General features: G+C 46.7%; 1 protein-coding gene across 1 annotated transcript; it reads left to right on the forward strand.

Moving 5' to 3' along the window:
* The first annotated feature begins 541 nt into the window (after positions 1-541).
* Positions 542-2,949, forward strand: ch25hl2 (cholesterol 25-hydroxylase like 2). The gene has a single exon (XM_078396763.1). The coding sequence runs from the start codon at positions 757-759 to the stop codon at positions 1,663-1,665; it is 909 nt and encodes a 302-aa protein (XP_078252889.1). The 5' UTR covers positions 542-756; the 3' UTR covers positions 1,666-2,949.
* The last annotated feature ends 14,129 nt before the right edge of the window (positions 2,950-17,078 follow it).

Here is a 17,078-nt window from a genome sequence, read left to right on the forward strand (position 1 = left end):
AGGTAGCCCATGCAGAGGGCGAGGAGGTGAGGAAACGTTGAGTGTGAAACCGGCGGGGCATTTGCATCTGTGTTTGTGCGTGTACTATCTATCCCAGGCTGAGCTGCCCTCGGACATGGTAGTGGCAATTGTGTGTGGCTTTTTAAAAATCAAAAGAAACTTTATTCAGGTTTAAGAAAAATATGTACAAAAACAAGAACTGTGCACAATTCCTCCGACATTCTCCACTGCTAAACATACGTTCGTCAGTGTTCATTTGGAATTGTCCCCCCCCAAATAATCATAATTGTACCCAGCTCCCTTGAACATTGAGGCTCTGCGTTCGAGTTGCACTTGCGTTTGGACAGTTGTGTGGTCAACGTTTACCGTGTTTATTAAACTAATTCCCCCACCCCGTGTGTCCTTTGGGGTTTCGACTCCTTTCAGGACCAATCGGAGCTCTGGGGCGTCTTCCAGAGGAGGGGAGGAGAGAGAGAGAGGGAGGGAGAGGGAGGGAGGGGGAACTCTGGCACAGTGCACTGGCTACACAGCGCTATAAAAGCCAGAGGAACGCCAGACCCAACTTCAAGTCCAACTGTCAGGAAGACACGAGAGACCACAGCTCGAGTGCAGAAGGTGGGAGACAAAATACCCAGCCACCGTTTAGTGTGTCAAAGCAACTCATCCACGTCCCATTTTTTAAGGACCTTGCAGAGTTGACCCAGTGTAGGCTCTGGGGGATTGTGCAGGAGGGGACGAGGGTAGAAGCCAGCCCTGATGTCTTCCATAGATGCGACCCGTGTCTTTAACCCGTACGTGCGGGTGATGCAAGCCGCCAACTCCACCCAGTTGATGTGGGACAAGTCTCTGCTCCAGCCCCTGTGGGATTACCTGCGCCGCCACCACCAGGACTCCATCCGCTCGCCCCTCTTCCCAGTGGTCATCTCAGTGTCCACCTACTTCATGGTCTGCACCTTCTACATGACTCTGGACATGCTGGCTCCCTGGTGCCCGGCCATCAACAGGTACAAGATCCACCCGGAGCAGCATGTGAGGCGGGCTGACATCCTCAAGACCCTGTGGCACACTGGCTACAACCACGTTATCTTCGTCTTCCCGGCCGCCGTGTGCCAGTGGTACTGCCGGCCCCCTATCCCGTTGCAGGACGAGGCGCCTCTCCTCTCCGAGTTCCTGGCCGGCATCCTGGGATGCACCATCCTCTTCGACTTCCAGTACTACTTCTGGCACATGATGCACCACAAGGTGCGATGGCTCTACACCACCTTCCACGCCATCCACCACGAGTACCACGCCCCTTTCTCCTGGTCCACCCAGTACCTGTCAGCCTGGGAGCTGGTCAGCCTGGGCTTCTGGGCCACCATCGACCCCCTCATCCTGCAGTGCCACCACCTGACGGGCTACACCTTCATGGTCTTCAACGTCTGGATCTCGGTGGACGACCACAGCGGCTACGACTTCCCCTGGGCGCTCCACAACATCGTCCCGTTCGGCCTGTGGGGAGGCACGGTCAAGCACGACGCCCACCACCAGAAACCCAGCTGCCACTTCGCCCCGTTCTTCTCCCACTGGGACTGGCTTTGTGGCACCTGCTGTGACTACAAGCGCTCGCCAGCCATGCAGGAGATGGAGAAGAAGCGGGGCAAGAAGAAGAAGAGCCACATCTAGGAACAAACAGACAAACAAACAAACAAAATCTCACCAGAACTGTACCCTTTCCTGCGTGAAATCCAGGCGAGGGATGGACCCAGATTGGAGAGGACAGATAGAGACTCTGGTTAAAAAAAAAACCAACATAACTCTTGGGTGGTGTGGCTGCAGAAATACTCTGCCGTTCACTTTTAACAGTATTTATTTTTTCCTATTTTCAGTCTGAAGAAAGGGTCTCGACCCGAAAGGTCACCCATTCCTTCTCTCCTGAGATGCTGCCTGACCCTCTGAGTTACTCCAGCATTTTGTGTCTACCTTCCATTTGTACCAGCATCTGCAGTTATTTTCCTACACCTATTATCCTCCAGCGATGCTGCCTGACCCGCTGAGTTACTCGAGCTCTTTGGGTCTGTAAGTGATAGGTGGGCACAGGCTAACGGAGCGGGTGGGTTGATTGGCAGATGGATAGACCAAGGCTAGAGATGATACAAAGACAAATGGGCTTCAGATTAGGAGAGGAGTGAAATGTAAAGCCGGGGGGGGGGGGATATTGGAGGAAAGGGGGTGGGGTGGTGGTTGGGGAACAGTTCTTCTTGTCTTCTTGTGAATATATCGGAAATCTTGCCTACTACATTGGAATGTATACATGTATATTGGAAAGAATGCTCTGTGGAATAATATGTGTGTATTTAATAGGAGATGTGGAATACAAAAATAAACACGTAAAGCTTGCTGGAACTCTTGGTTGCTAACCATTTCAACTGCCCGTCCCATTCCCACACTGACCTTTCAGTCCTGGCCCTCCTCGTGGTAAGAACATCGAATTCTCCAATTTTACATAACAACCCTCCCCATCCTTTACCCCCCCCCCACCTTTTCTGACTCCCATACAAATGCATTCTCCCACTATCCCACCCCATTGTCCCGTGTTCCCCACCCCCACTCCCTTTGGCTCCACATTTCACCGCTTCTTCAAACTTCTCACCAACATCCTTTTTGTTTCCATTTCATCCACGTTAGCCTTTATCCAGCCGTCTGCCAATCCAACCATCCCCCCTCCATCCCCCCTGTATCCAACTTTCATTTGCCGGGCTTTGAGCCGCTCCCACCTCCTTTACACCCTTCTCTCCCCAAACACAATCAATCTGAAGAAGCGTCCCGACCCGAAACATTGTCCCTCCGTGACCTTCAGAGATGCAGCCTGACCTGCTGAGTCACCCTAGCAGCTTTTGTGTTCCATGTAAATATGTCCTTGCAAAATGATGAATGTCTTCGAATGCAAATAAAAACGACTACTTTTAATATGTTTCTGAGTCTAATTTCACTTGTGGCGTCCTTACATTGGTGGAGCAGAGGTAGAGTTGCCGCCTTACAGCGCCAGAGACCCGGGTTCCATCCAGGCTATGTCGTGGTTACCGGTGTTCAAAATGAAACAGATGACATGGAGAATTCTTCAAGAAGTTAAAAGCCTTTATTTGCAAACAACGGCTGGAACAATCAGGATGTCAACCATCTGACTGCCCACTTAGTACACCGGGCAGCCTATTTTTATAGGGTTATTCCAAACCTTATCTCCTTTGTATTACCTCATACCCACACTCCCTTTCTCCCACACTCCCTTTCTTCAGTCCTTCATTGCTTTGTAGTACCTGTTTGTCCCGCCACCATTAAATCCCATTTAGTAATATATCCTTATCTCAATGCTCACCTCCCTTCATATTTCTCCTCCCTTATTTCCTGCTAGTTCATCCCTCACATCCATCCATCCATCCCCCCCAAGGCCTATGTTTTTCCTTATCTCTTCTCTTGCCACCATTAAATCCTACTCATTGATGAATGTCCGCATCCCTTCAGATTCTGCTACCCTTATCATCAAGGCTAAAGCAAAGGTACAAGGCTAAAGCAAAGGAGTGTTACACAAAGGAGTGTTACAGAGACGTGTCAAGGGTACGGAATGTCTAGAGCGCCTTAATTAGTTACAGAGAGGCGCCTAATGCCTAAGCAGTTACAAACCTCCCAAACTATGGGAGAATATTATTTTATACATGATATTATTTGCTATTATTTTATACATTAGACATTGTTACGGCATTATTTTATACATTGTTGTATAAAACAATGTATAAAATAATGCCGTAACAATGTCTAATGTATAAAATAATAGCAAATAATATCATGTATAAAATAATATTCTCCCATAGTTACAGGTGCTGTCTGTACGGAGCTTGTACGTTCTCCCCGTGACCGTATCGGGTTTTCTCCGGGTGCTCTAGTTTCCTTCCACACTCCAAAGAGGCATTGGTTTGTAGGTTAACTGGCTTCGGTAAAGATTGTAAATTGTCCCAAGTGTGTAGGGTAGCGCTGGTGTACAAGATGGTCGCTGGGCGTGGGCGCGGTGGGCGAAGTGCCTGTTTCCAAGCTGCATCTCTAAACTAGGCTAAACTAGTTGTCTGAACCAAACACCATGTGGATAGCAGGCGCATAGTGCAAAAACTGTGCCAACCATTTCAAATTCGCAATGAAATGGCAGCTGAATTTATCATCTATATTCAGTCCTCCTCTTCCTTAACATATAACATATAACATATAACAACTACAGCATGGAAACAGGCCTGTCCGGCCCTACCAGTCCACGCCGACCATTCTCCCTGACCTAGTCTCATCTACCTGCACTCAGACCATAACCCTCCAATCCCCTCCTATCCATATACCTATCCAATTTACTCTTAAATAATAAAATCGAGCCAGCCTCCACCACTTCCACCGGAAGCCCATTCCATACAGCCACAACCCTCTGAGTAAAGAAGTTCCCCCTCATGTTACCCCTAAACCTTTGTCCCTCAATTCTGAAGCTATGTCCCCTTGTTGGAATCTTCCCCACTCTCAAAGGGAAAAGCCTACCCACGTCAACTCTGTCCGTCCCTCTCAAAATTTTAAAAACCTCTATCAAGTCCCCCCTCAACCTTCTACGCTCCAAAGAATAAAGACCCAACCTATTCAACCTCTCTCTGTAGCCTAAGTGCTGAAACCCAGGCAACATTCTAGTAAATCTCCTCTGTACCCTCTCCATTTTGTCGACATCCTTCCTATAATTTGGCGACCAGAACTGCACACCATACTCCAGATTCGGCCTCACCAATGCCCTGTACAATTTCAACATTACATCCCAACTTCTATACTCGATGCTCTGATTTATAAAGGCAAGCATACCAAACGCCTTCTTCACCACCCTATCCACATGAGATTCCACCTTCAGGGAACAATGCACAGTTATTCCCAGATCCCTCTGTTCCACTGCATTCCTCAATTCCCTACCATTTACCCTGTACGTCCTATTTTGATTTGTCCTACCAAAATGCAGCACCTCACACTTATCGGCATTAAACTCCATCTGCCATCTTTCAGCCCACCCTTCCAAAAGGCCCAAGTCTCTCTGTAGACTTTGAAAATCTACCTCACTATCAACTACTCCACCTATCTTAGTATCATCTGCATATTTACTAATCCAATTTGCCACACCATCATCCAGATCATTAATGTAAATGACAAACAACAGTGGACCCAACACAGATCCTTGGGGCACTCCACTAGACACTGGCCTCCAACCTGACATACAATTGTCAACCATTACCCTCTGGTATCTCCCATTCAGCCATTGTTGAATCCATCTTGCAACCTCACTATTAATACCCAACGATTTAACCTTTGATAGCAAGTTCTGAAGAAGCTCAGCATGTATTAAGCACGATGTGTAGCTGTCATATTGTCCGGAAATTAAACTGTTGGTCAGTATCTGTGCTAAAGAGAGTTAACTGCCTCGATAACCTTTCATCTATAATGACCTGGGCATCAGGTGAATCCCTAAATGTCACACCTTTCATGCAGGTGGCTTGATAACGTCCACAGAACGTTTAGTACTTTCAACCAGATGTCTAAAGACATTTTGCTCACTAGACAGGTCTTCCTCTCTGTAGATGCCACTGGCAATGGTGTTTAGTTAAGGAGAGACTGGAAGTTTTCTAAAGAAGCTGAACATCGGTACAGGTCTAATGTGCAATCCTAGATATTTGCACTTTCATTATTCCCGTTCAGCCAACTCTTGTGTCTAGGACCGGAATAGCTTCAGAATTAAAGGACGTTCCTTTCAGAAGGAGATAAAGAGGAATTTCTTTAGTCAGAGGGTGGTGAATCTGTGGAATTCACTGTCACAGAAGGCTGTGGAGGCCGTCAGTGGATATTTTTAAGGCTGAGATAGATAGATAGATTCTTGATTAGTATGGGTGTCAGAGGTTATGAGGAGAAGGCAGGAGAATGGGGTTGGGAGGGAGAGATAGATCAGCCATGATTGAATGGTGGAGTAGACTTGATGGGCCAAATGGCCTAATTCTACTCCTATCACTTATGATCTTCTGTTGCAAACCTTCCATTCTTTATCGAACAGCCTATTCTAGTTGATCTACAAGCATCTAGAGTCTCCCGTAACTCGATCAATTTAGAGATACAGTGTGGAAACTGGCCCTTTGGTCCTCCAAGTCGGCACCAACCAGACCTCACCCATACACTAGCACAAGCCTACACTCTGGGGACAATTTACAGAAGCCAATTTACCCCACGCAGGTCATGGGGAGAACGTACAAACTCCGTACAGACAGCACTCGTTGTCAGGATCGAACCCGGGTCTCTGGCGCTGTAAAGTAGCAACTCTACCGCTGCGCCACTGTCCCAACTCAACTCAATTGAGACCACTATACTAAGTTGACCAGGCCGAGCAAAGCACACATGAAAAAGAGGTGGAAGAACACTGTGCAGACTCCTATGCAGCGGTAGAGTTCCTGCCTCACAGCTCCAGACACCCGGGTTCGATCCTGACCTCGGGTGCTGTCTGTACGGAGTGTGCATGTTCTCCCTGTGACCGCGTGGGTGTCTCTGGGTGCACCGATTTCCTTCCCACATCCCAAAGGCGTGCGGGTTTGTAGGTTAATCCTTTTTGTTTCCATTTCATCCACGTTAGCTTTTGTCCAGCCGTCTGCCAATCCAACCATCCCCCCTCCATCCCCCCTGTATCCAACTTTCATTTGCCGGGCTTTGACCCGCTCCCACCTCCTTTACACCCTTCTCTCCCCAAACACAATCAATCTGAAGAAGCGTTCCGACCCGAAACATTGTCCCTCCGTGACCTTCAGAGATGCAGCCTGACCTGCTGAGTCACCCTAGCAGCTTTTGTGTTCCATGTAAATATGTCCTTGCAAAATGATGAATGTCTTCGAATGCAAATAAAAACGACTACTTTGAATATGTTTCTGAGTCTAATTTCACTTGTGGCGTCCTTACATTGGTGGAGCAGCGGTAGAGTTGCCGCCTTACAGCGCCAGAGACCCGGGTTCCATCCAGGCTACAGGTGCTGTCTGTACGGAGCTTGTACGTTCTCCCCGTGACCGTATCGGGTTTTCTCCGGGTGCTCTAGTTTCCTTCCACACTCCAAAGAGGCATAGGTTTGTAGGTTAACTGGCTTCGGTAAAGATTGTAAATTGTCCCAAGTGTGTAGGGTAGCGCTGGTGTACAAGATGGTCGCTGGGCGTGGGCGCGGTGGGCGAAGTGCCTGTTTCCAAGCTGCATCTCTAAACTAGGCTAAACTAGTTGTCTGAACCAAACACCATGTGGATAGCAGGCGCATAGTGCAAAAACTGTGCCAACCATTTCAAATTCGCAATGAAATGGCAGCTGAATTTATCATCTATATTCAGTCCTCCTCTTCCTTGATTTGATAGCAAGTTCTGAAGAAGCTCAGCGTGTATTAAGCACGATGTGTAGCTGTCATATTGTCCGGAAACTATCTGTGCTAAAGAGAGTTAACTGCCTCGATAACCTTTCATCTATAATGACCTGGGCATCAGGTGAATCCCTAAATGTCACACCTTTCATGCAGGTGGCTTGATAACGTCCACAGAACGTTTAGTACTTTCAACCAGATGTCTAAAGACATTTTGCTCACTTGACAGGTCTTCCTCTCTGTAGATGCCACTGGCAATGGTGTTTAGTTAAGGAGAGAGACTAGAAGTTTTCTATAAAAGCTGAACATCGGTACAGGTCTAATGTGCAATCCTAGGTATTTGCACTTTCATTATTCCTGTTCAGCCAACTCTAGGACCGGAATAGCCTCAGAATTAAAGGACGTTCCTTTCAGAAGGAGATAAAGAGGAATTTCTTTAGTCAGAGGGTGGTGAATCTGTGGAATTCACTGTCACAGAAGGCTGTGGAGGCCGTCAGTGGATATTTTTAAGGCTGAGATAGATAGGTAGATTCTTGATTAGTATGGGTGTCAGAGGTTATGAGGAGAAGGCAGGAGAATGGGGTTGGGAGGGAGAGATAGATCAGCCATGATTGAATGGTGGAGTAGACTTGATGGGCCAAATGGCCTAATTCTACTCCTATCACTTATGATCTTCTGTTGCAAACCTTCCATTCTTTATCGAACAGCCTATTCTAGTTGATCTACAAGCATCTAGAGTCTCCCGTAACTCGATCAATTTAGAGATACAGTGTGGAAACTGGCCCTTTGGTCCTCCAAGTCGGCACCAACCAGACCTCACCCATACACTAGCACAAGCCTACACTCTGGGGACAATTTACAGAAGCCAATTTACCCCACGCAGATCATGGGGAGAACGTACAAACTCCGTACAGACAGCACTCGTTGTCAGGATTGAACCCGGGTCTCTGGCGCTGTAAGGTAGCAACTCTACCGCTGCGCCACTGTCCCAACTCAACTCAACTGAGACCACTATACTAAGTTGACCAGGCCGAGCAAAGCACACATGAAAAAGAGTTGGAAGAACACTGTGCAGACTCCTATGCAGCGGTAGAGTTCCTGCCTCACAGCTCCAGACACCCGGGTTCGATCCTGACCTCGGGTGCTGTCTGTACGGAGTGTGCATGTTCTCCCTGTGACCGCGTGGGTGTCTCTGGGTGCTCCAATTTCCTTCCCACATCCCAAAGGCGTGCGGGTTTGTAGGTTAATTCGCCTCTGCAAAATTGCCCCTAATGTGTAGGGAGTGGATGCAAAAGTGGAAGGCAGTATAACATAGAACTAATGTGCAGGGGGGATGGATGGTCGCAGTGGACTCGGTGGGCCGAAGGGCCTGCTTCTATGTTGTAGCTTTCAATTCAATCAATCATTTAGATTATGGCAATATTTCTTAAAGTCTCAAGTTTGAAGGCGTGATCACAAGATGACACCGGAAATTGAGTTTCGTTAAGGAGAGAGCCTGGGAGGTTTTCCATAGAAGGTGAAGATTATTAAGGGGTTGGACATGTTAGAGGCAGGAAACATGTTCCCAATGTTGGGGCAGTCCAGAACCAGGGGCCACAGTTTAAGAATAAGGGGTAGGCCATTTAGAACAGAGATGAGGAAAAACTTTTTCAGTCAGAGAGTTGTGAATCTGTGGAATTCTCTGCCTCAGAAGGCAGTGGAGGCCAATTCTCTGAATACATTCAAGAGAGAGCTAGATAGAGCTCTTAAGGATAGTGGAGTCAGGGGGTATGGGGAGAAGGCAGGAACGGGGTACTGATTGAGAATGATCAGCCATGATCACATTGAATGGCGGTGCTGGCTCGAAAGGCCGAATGGCCTCCTCCTGCACCTATTGTCTATAAGATGAAAATCCATAGAGATGTAAAGGTTTGGAATAATAGTGGGTGCTGTGGGAAAACGTTGCTGTCCCACTCGGCCTGGTGTTAACAGCCCTCGCTGAGAGTTCTCAGCATTGAAACCAATATCACCAACGACTCGTTCTGTACAAACACGCTTAGTCTTAATGTGTATGAAGAAACCACCGATGCTGGTTTAATCCGAAGATTGACACAAAAAAGCTGGAGTAACTCAGCGGGTCAGGCAGCATCTCTGGAGAGAATGAATGGATGACGTTTCGGGTCGAGACCCTTCTTCAGACTCAAGTCTTAAGTCAAGTTGAATAAGTTCCCTGGCTCTGCAACAAATAATTTAACATGCAGAGAAAGACACAAGGTGCTGGAGTAACTCAGCGGGTCAGACAGCATCTCTGGAAGTCGCGGACAGGCGACGTTTAAAGTCGGGCCCCTTCTGAAACATTGCCTATCTATGTTCTCCAAAGATGCTGCCCGACCTGCTGAGTTACTCTAGCATTTGCATTGTACGACTATGGAAGTATGTCCTTGGACAATGACGAATGTATTTGAATGCAAATAAAAGCGACCACTTTGCAGTCTAAGTCTCTGTTCACTAGTTGTTCAGAGAAAACAAGATTCAAGAGAGGTTTATTGTCATACGTTCCAGATACAACAATGAAATGCTTATATGTAGCAGCCCAACAGAATAAGTAAACATAGTGCACTGTAAACAATATAATAAACAAGAAAAAAAAGTTCACTGTGTGTATATATACACACACCCATATATACACATATATAGATCATATATATATATAAGAAAATAACTGCGGATGCTGGTACAAATCGAAGGTTTTTATTCACAAAATGCTGGAGTAACTCAGCAGGTCAGGCAGCATCTCGGGAGAGAAGGAATGGGTGACGTTTCGGGTCGAGACCCTTCTTCAGACTGATGTCAGGGGGGCATGACAAAGGAAGGATATAGGTGGAGACAGGAAGATAGAGGGAGATCTGGGAAGGAGGAGGGGAAGAGAGGGACAGAGGAACTATCTAAAGTTGGAGAAGTCGATGTTCATACCACTGGGCTGCAAGCTGCCCAGGCGAAATATGAGGTGCTGTTCCTCCAATTTCCGGTGGGCCTCACTATGGCACTGGAGGAGGCCCATGACAGACAGGTCAGACTGGGAATGGGAGGGGGAGTTGAAGTGCTCGGCCACCGGGAGATCAGTTTGGTCAATGCGGACCGAGCGCAGGTGTTGAGCGAAGCGATCGTCGAGCCTGCGCTTGGTTTCGCCGATGTAAATAAGTTGACATCTAGAGCAGCGGATGCAATAGATGAGGTTGGACAAAAACAAACAATAATAGTGCAATAATGACAATAATAGTCTATGTAGTTCAGAGCTTATTTGAGGTTGTAGTGTTTAATAGCCAATAGCTTCAGGGAAGAAGCTACTCCTGAACCTGGATGTTACCGTTTTCAGGCTCCTGTACCTTCTTCCCAATGGCAGTGGTGAAATGAGTGTGTGGCCAGGGTGGTGTGGGTCTCTGATGAGGCAACAATCCCTTTGATGGTGGGGAGGTCAGAGCCGGGCAGTGTGGACTGGGCAGTGTGCACAACGTTTTGTAGTCTTCTTCACTCAAGTTGCAAGAACCAGGCCGTGATGAACACAGTCAATATGCTCTCTACTGCACACCTGTAGAAGTTCAAGAGAATCCTCTCTGTCATACCGAACCTCCATAATCTCCTCAGGAGTTAGAGGCATTGATGGGCCTTCTTTATAATTGCATCAGTGTGCTGGGTCCAGGAAAGATCTTCAGAAATATGCAATGCCCAGGAATTTGAAGTTTTTCTCTCCGCCAGGTTTTGCATCGTGCAAACTCTGTGCAAACCACTTCAAATTTATTTGCAAAACAAATTGCAGCTCCTCTTCCTGGATTCCATGATCAGTTCTGAAGAAGCTCTGTGTTTATTGAGCACGATGTGTAGCTGTTATATTGCCCAGAAACTAAACTGCAGTTCGGTCAGTATCTGTGCTAAAGAGAGTTAACTGCATTGATAACCTTTCATCTATAATGACCTGGGCATCATGTCAATCCCTAAATGTCACGCCTTTCATGCGGGTGGCTTGATAACGTCCACAGAACGTTTAGTATTTTCAACCAGATGTCGAAAGACATTTTGCTTTATACATACCTCACGTGACAGGTCTTCCTCTCTGTAGATGCCACCGGCTATGGCGTTTAGTTAAGGAGAGAGAATGGAAGTTTTCTATAGAAGCTGAACATCTGTACAGGTCTAATGTGCGTTCCTAGGTATTTATAGACAATAGACAATAGACAATAGGTGCAGGAGGAGGCCATTCGGCCCTTCGAGCCAGCACCGCCATTCAATGTGATCATGGCTGATCATTCTCGATCAGTACCCCGTTCCTGCCTTCTCCCCATACCCCCTGACTCCGCTATCCTTAAGAGCTCTATCTAGCTCTCTCTTGAATGCATTCAGAGAATTGGCCTCCACTGCCTTCTGAGGCCGAGAATTCCACAGACTCACTGAAAAAGTTTTTCCTCATCTCAGTTCTAAATGGCCTACCCCTTATTCTTAAACTGTGGCCCCTTGTTCTGGACTCCCCCAACATTGGGAACATGTATTTGAGGATATTTGCACCTTCACCACTGGCATTCAGCCAACTTCTACATTCTTGTGCTTCCCCTCTAGTTTTGAAGGTGCAGACCTTCCATTCTTTATTGAACATTCTGGTCTGTTGATCGACAAGCATCTACTACAGTCCCTCACAACCCGATTTCCGATTCAATTGACTCAAGTTTAGTTTAAAGATACAGTGTGGAAACATAGAAAATAGGTGCAGGAGTAGGCCATTCGGCCCTTCGAGCCTGCACCGCCATTCAATATGATCATGGCTGATCATCCAACTCAGTAACCCGTACCTGCCTTCTCTCCATACCCCCTGATCCCTTTAGCCACAAGTGCCACATCTAACTCCCTCTTAAATATAGCCAATGAACTGGCCTCAACTACCTTCTGTGGCAGAGAATTCCACAGACTCACCACTCTCTGTGTGAAGAAATGTTTTCTCATCTCGGTCCTAAAAGACTTCCCCCTTATCCTTAAGCTGTGACCCCTGGTTCTGGACTCCCCCAAACATCGGGAACAACCTTCCCGCATCTAGCCTCCCGACCCACCTGCACCCTCTCCCCACCCCTTGTTCCCTATCAACATCCTGAATCATCATAACGCCCTCCTACGGGGGAGGGAGAGGGGAGGAGGAGAAACATGCCCTTCGGCCCACCGAGTCCACGCCCACCAATGGTCACCCATATACTAGTTCTACCCTACACACTCGGGACAATTCACAGAAACCGGTTAACCTACACACCTGCAGATCGTTGGAATGTGGGAGGAAACCGGAGCGCCTGGAGAAAACCCACATAGTCTCAGGGTGAAGGTGCAAACTGTACAGACAGAACCTGGGGTGTGGATCGAACCCGTTCTCTGACACTGCGAGGCAGCGACTCGACCACTGTGCCTCTTTCCCAGTATAGCCTGGGATTGTCAAAGTGCCAAGGGATTAGGCAGGATTGAGTCTGTCAAATGTGTTCAGGAAAGTTTCCATTGGCAATATGTAGAGGGTGCCACAATGGAGAGGGCAAAGCTTGACGTACACTTAGGGAATTGGGAAGGGAAGTGACAAAAGTGTCAGTGGATGAGCCTTTTGGGACCAGTGACCACAGTTCGATTAGCTTCAAAATAGTTATTGATAAGGATTGGGCTAGTTCACAAGTTAAAATTCTAAATTGGGGCAAGGCTACCTTCGATGGAGTTCGACAGGGATTTGCAAAAGTTGATGGAAGTACGTTGTGTGATGTCTTGAGAGGCCGGGAGCTTTTCTCTTGAAGGTTGGGAGGTGTGGGTGCCGGAAATGAAGACAGAAAAGTTCTTGTTTTCAAACTTAAATTCCATATATTTAGTCTTTTCCAAAAACAGGTAAACTTAATTGTTTGCAGACAGGTGCACAAAACCAAAACAGGTAGTTAAATCAAAACTGTAGCTTGCTGCCTTCTTACAAAATATAACTCAAACACTACTTCTCTCCCTGTCTCTCTGCTCCAGTCGTTGTCTCTCCCCGTCTGCTCCAGTCGTTGTCTCTCCTTTTAAATACACTGCTTCCCTTCCCTTTTAGCTCTCTCACTGAGGCAATCAGCTCATCTGGTTCAGCTGGGCAGCAATCAGTGTCAGCAGCAATCAGTGTCAGCAGCAATCAGTGTCAGCAGCAATCAGTGTCAGCAGAAATCAGTGTCAGCAGCAATCAGCCCTGCTGACTATGGGTTTTGTAGTCTTTTGCTGGCAGCCATGATGGTTTGTAGTCCTTGTTGCATCCACCGGGAGGAAATGTATCTCCCCTCTATGACTCTACCTCTCATGATATCACAGTTGTTTATGGGCAAAGGGATGTCGGGAAAGTGAGATGATTTTTAAAGTGTGATCGTGAGAGGGCAAAGCATGCATGTGCCTGTTAGAGTGAAGGGCAAGGCAGGTGGAGAAGGGAACATTGGATGATAAGGCTCCGCTCAGGAAAAAGAAGGAAGCAAAGGTTTAGATATGAGCAGCTGGGGTCAAGTGTATCCCTGGAGGAGTACAAGCGATTGAGGAACATAAGAAGGAAATCCGGAAGGCAAAGATGGGGGCATGAGATAGCTCTGGCAGATAAAATTAGGGAGAATCCAAAGAGATTTGATGTACATTAAAGGGAAAAAGGATAACTAGAGAGAGAATAGAGCTCCTGAGAAACCAACGTGGCCATCTATGCATGGACAAGCAGGAGATAGGCAAGGTCCTCGATGAATATTTCTCTCCTGTTTTTCTTGTAGAGAACATCACCAAGACTAGGAGACTCGTGAAAGTAAATGGCAAAGTCCTGAAGATGGTATTACATACCGGGATTCTGTCCCCTTGCTCACAACTCTCCAATTTGATTTTGTTGCGAAACCCTCACTAATCAAGAATCTGTCAATTTCCTCCTTAAAAATATATCCATGGATGGCCTCCACAGCCGTCTGTGGCTAAGAATGCCACAGATTCATCGCCCTCTGACTGAAGAAATTCCTCCTCATCTCCTGTCTAAAGGTGGAGGGGGTGAGAGGAGGGGCGGGTTGTGGTGAGGGGTGGGGCTGCTTAGTGCTGGGATGTGGCTTCAGGCTGCACGCCAGTCACACTGCCCAGTGCCGGCGTTTGGCTGGGACCTACCCTACCTCCCTCATCCTTCCCCACCCTTCTGCCAAACAAGAGAGCATCATCTGATCTACGATCTACCTCATTGGTGACCCTCGGACTATCTTTGATCGGACGTTACTGGCTTTATCTTGCACTAAACCTTATCGTGTGTCGGTACACTGTGGACTGCTCGATTGTAATCATGTGTTGTCTTTCCGCTGACTGGACAGCGCGCAACAAAAGCTTTTCACTGTACCTCTGTACACGTGACAATAAACTAAACAGAAACTTTTTTTTATAATTCTTTATTTATTTATTTAGTTTCCGGTCAATACAATAAACCATACAGTTGTGAAAGTTAAATAGTGCGAAATCATTGTATCAAAAATAAAACAATATAATCACACATATTTTCTGACCGAGAAAAAAAGGTGTAGGCAGAAGCCAAAGCTTATTGAACCACTGAAGGTCACCTCACCTTCTGTCTCCTTTCTCTGTTCATTTATTTATTTACTTATTTATCTATTTATTCATTTCCCCTATGTTCTCAAAATCTCTGTAAAGCGTCTTTGAGTATATGAAAAGCGCTATATAAATAAAATGCATTATTATTATTATTATTATTATTGTGCCTACCCTTAATACTTAACAAAATATCATTAAATAAACACAACATCATAAGTCAGAAGCAGATAAACAAAACATAGAAAGAAACACAAATATAGTCAAGAACCATCATCTCTGTCATGTCAATCATTTCTCGGTGCTGATCACATATTTGGTATCTTTCAAATATAATATTTTCAGTCAGAGAGTTGTGAATCTGTGGAATTCTCTGCCTCAGAAGGCAGTGGAGGCCAATTCTCTGAATGCATTCAAGAGAGAGCTGGATAGAGCTCTTAAGGATAGCGGAGTCAGGGGGTATGGGGAGAAGGCAGGAACGGGGTACTGATTGAGAATGATCAGCCATGACCACATTGAATGGCGGTGCTGGCTCGAAGGGCCGAATGGCCTCCTCCTGCACCTATTGTTTATTGTCTATAATATGTTTGAACATTTTCTTGAATTTACACACATTGCTACACTTTTTTAATCATTGTTGCAACTATTCCATAAATTGACCCCTTTAACAGTCACACATCTATTTTTCACATTTGTTCTTACCCTCTTTTTTTCAAATATATAATTTCCCCTTGAGTGGATACCTGCTCTGAATTAAACTGAAACTGAATGAGCCAACGTATCAGAACTTACCTTCAACAAAGCATTTGCACCTCAACTCGCTGCCTCTCCCAAAGCAATTTTGGCAGCAATTTGCTAAAGTTGATTTGCTTTGCATGCAAAGAAGTGGCAGGCTTTGAAAAGCGTGATGGTGAGAGTTCAAGGCATGCAGGTTCCAGTCAGAGTGGAGGGCAAGGCAGCTGGGAGTAAGGGAGCCTGGATGGTGAGAGATGGCGGTGCTGGCATGAAGGGCCGAATGGCCTCCTCCTGCACCTATTGTCTATATTTTCTGTTTCTAAACTGAGGCACTGGTCAGGAAAAAGGAGGCGTGGGCCAGGTATGGGCAGCTGTGATCAAATGTATCCCTGGAGGAGTTTATGGAGCTGAGGAGCACAATTAAGATGGAAATCAGAAGGGCAAAATGGGGACAAGACATAGATCCAGTTCAATGGTACAATTGGAGATGGATGGATGCTTGATTTGTACAGGGGTCAAGGTTACGGGGAGAAGGCAGGAGAACGGGGTGGAGGGAAAGATAGATCAGCCATGATTGAATGGCAGAGTAGACTTGATGGGACGAATGGCCTAATTCTGCTCCTACAACCTTTCAACTTATGAACCAGAGCTATCTCTCAATGCTCCATTATTGTCACATGTATAGTGAAATTCTTTTTCTGCAGCCAATTCAATAAAATCTCACCACACATAAGCACGGTCATACCCAAGTACAAGAGTGCAAGAATGGTACTGGGGCAGTACAGTGCAGCACAGTGGCACAGCGGTAGAGTTGCTGCCTTGCAGCGCCAGAGACCTGGGTTCAATCCTGACTACGGTGGGAGGGGGGGCGCTGTTTGTATGGAACTTGTATGTTCTCCCTATGACAGCTTGGGTTTCCTCCAGGTGCACTGGTTTCCTCCCACATTGTAAATCCATGCGGGTTTATAGGTTAATTGGCTTCTATAAATTGTCCATCTTGTGGCGGATAGAACGAGAGTACAGGTGACCGCTGCTCGAAGAGGACTTAGTGGGTCGAAGGACCTGTTTCTCCATTGTATCTCTTAACTAAACGGCGCACAAGAATCGCCAGGTTTCTGGTGCCATCTTGTAACCTTCAAGGTCATTCACTCCGGGACTTAATTTTTAGATTTTTTTATTTTTAGATTTAGATTCTACAGCGCGGAAACAGGCCCTTTCGGCCCACCGAGTCCGCGCCGCCCAGCGATCCCCGCACATTAACACTATCCTACACACACCAGGGACAATTTTTACATTTTACCCAGTCAATTAACCTACAAACCTGCACGTCTTTGGAGTGTGGGAGGAAACCGAAGATCTC

This window comes from Rhinoraja longicauda, chromosome 3 (assembly GCF_053455715.1).
Source record: "Rhinoraja longicauda isolate Sanriku21f chromosome 3, sRhiLon1.1, whole genome shotgun sequence".
Classification (NCBI taxonomy): domain Eukaryota; kingdom Metazoa; phylum Chordata; class Chondrichthyes; order Rajiformes; family Arhynchobatidae; genus Rhinoraja; species Rhinoraja longicauda.

What these genes read in the sequence shown, in the direction of transcription:
- ch25hl2 (XM_078396763.1), top strand. Translation starts at nt 757, where the DNA reads ATGTCTTCCATAGATGCGACCCGTGTCTTTAACCCGTACGTGCGGGTG.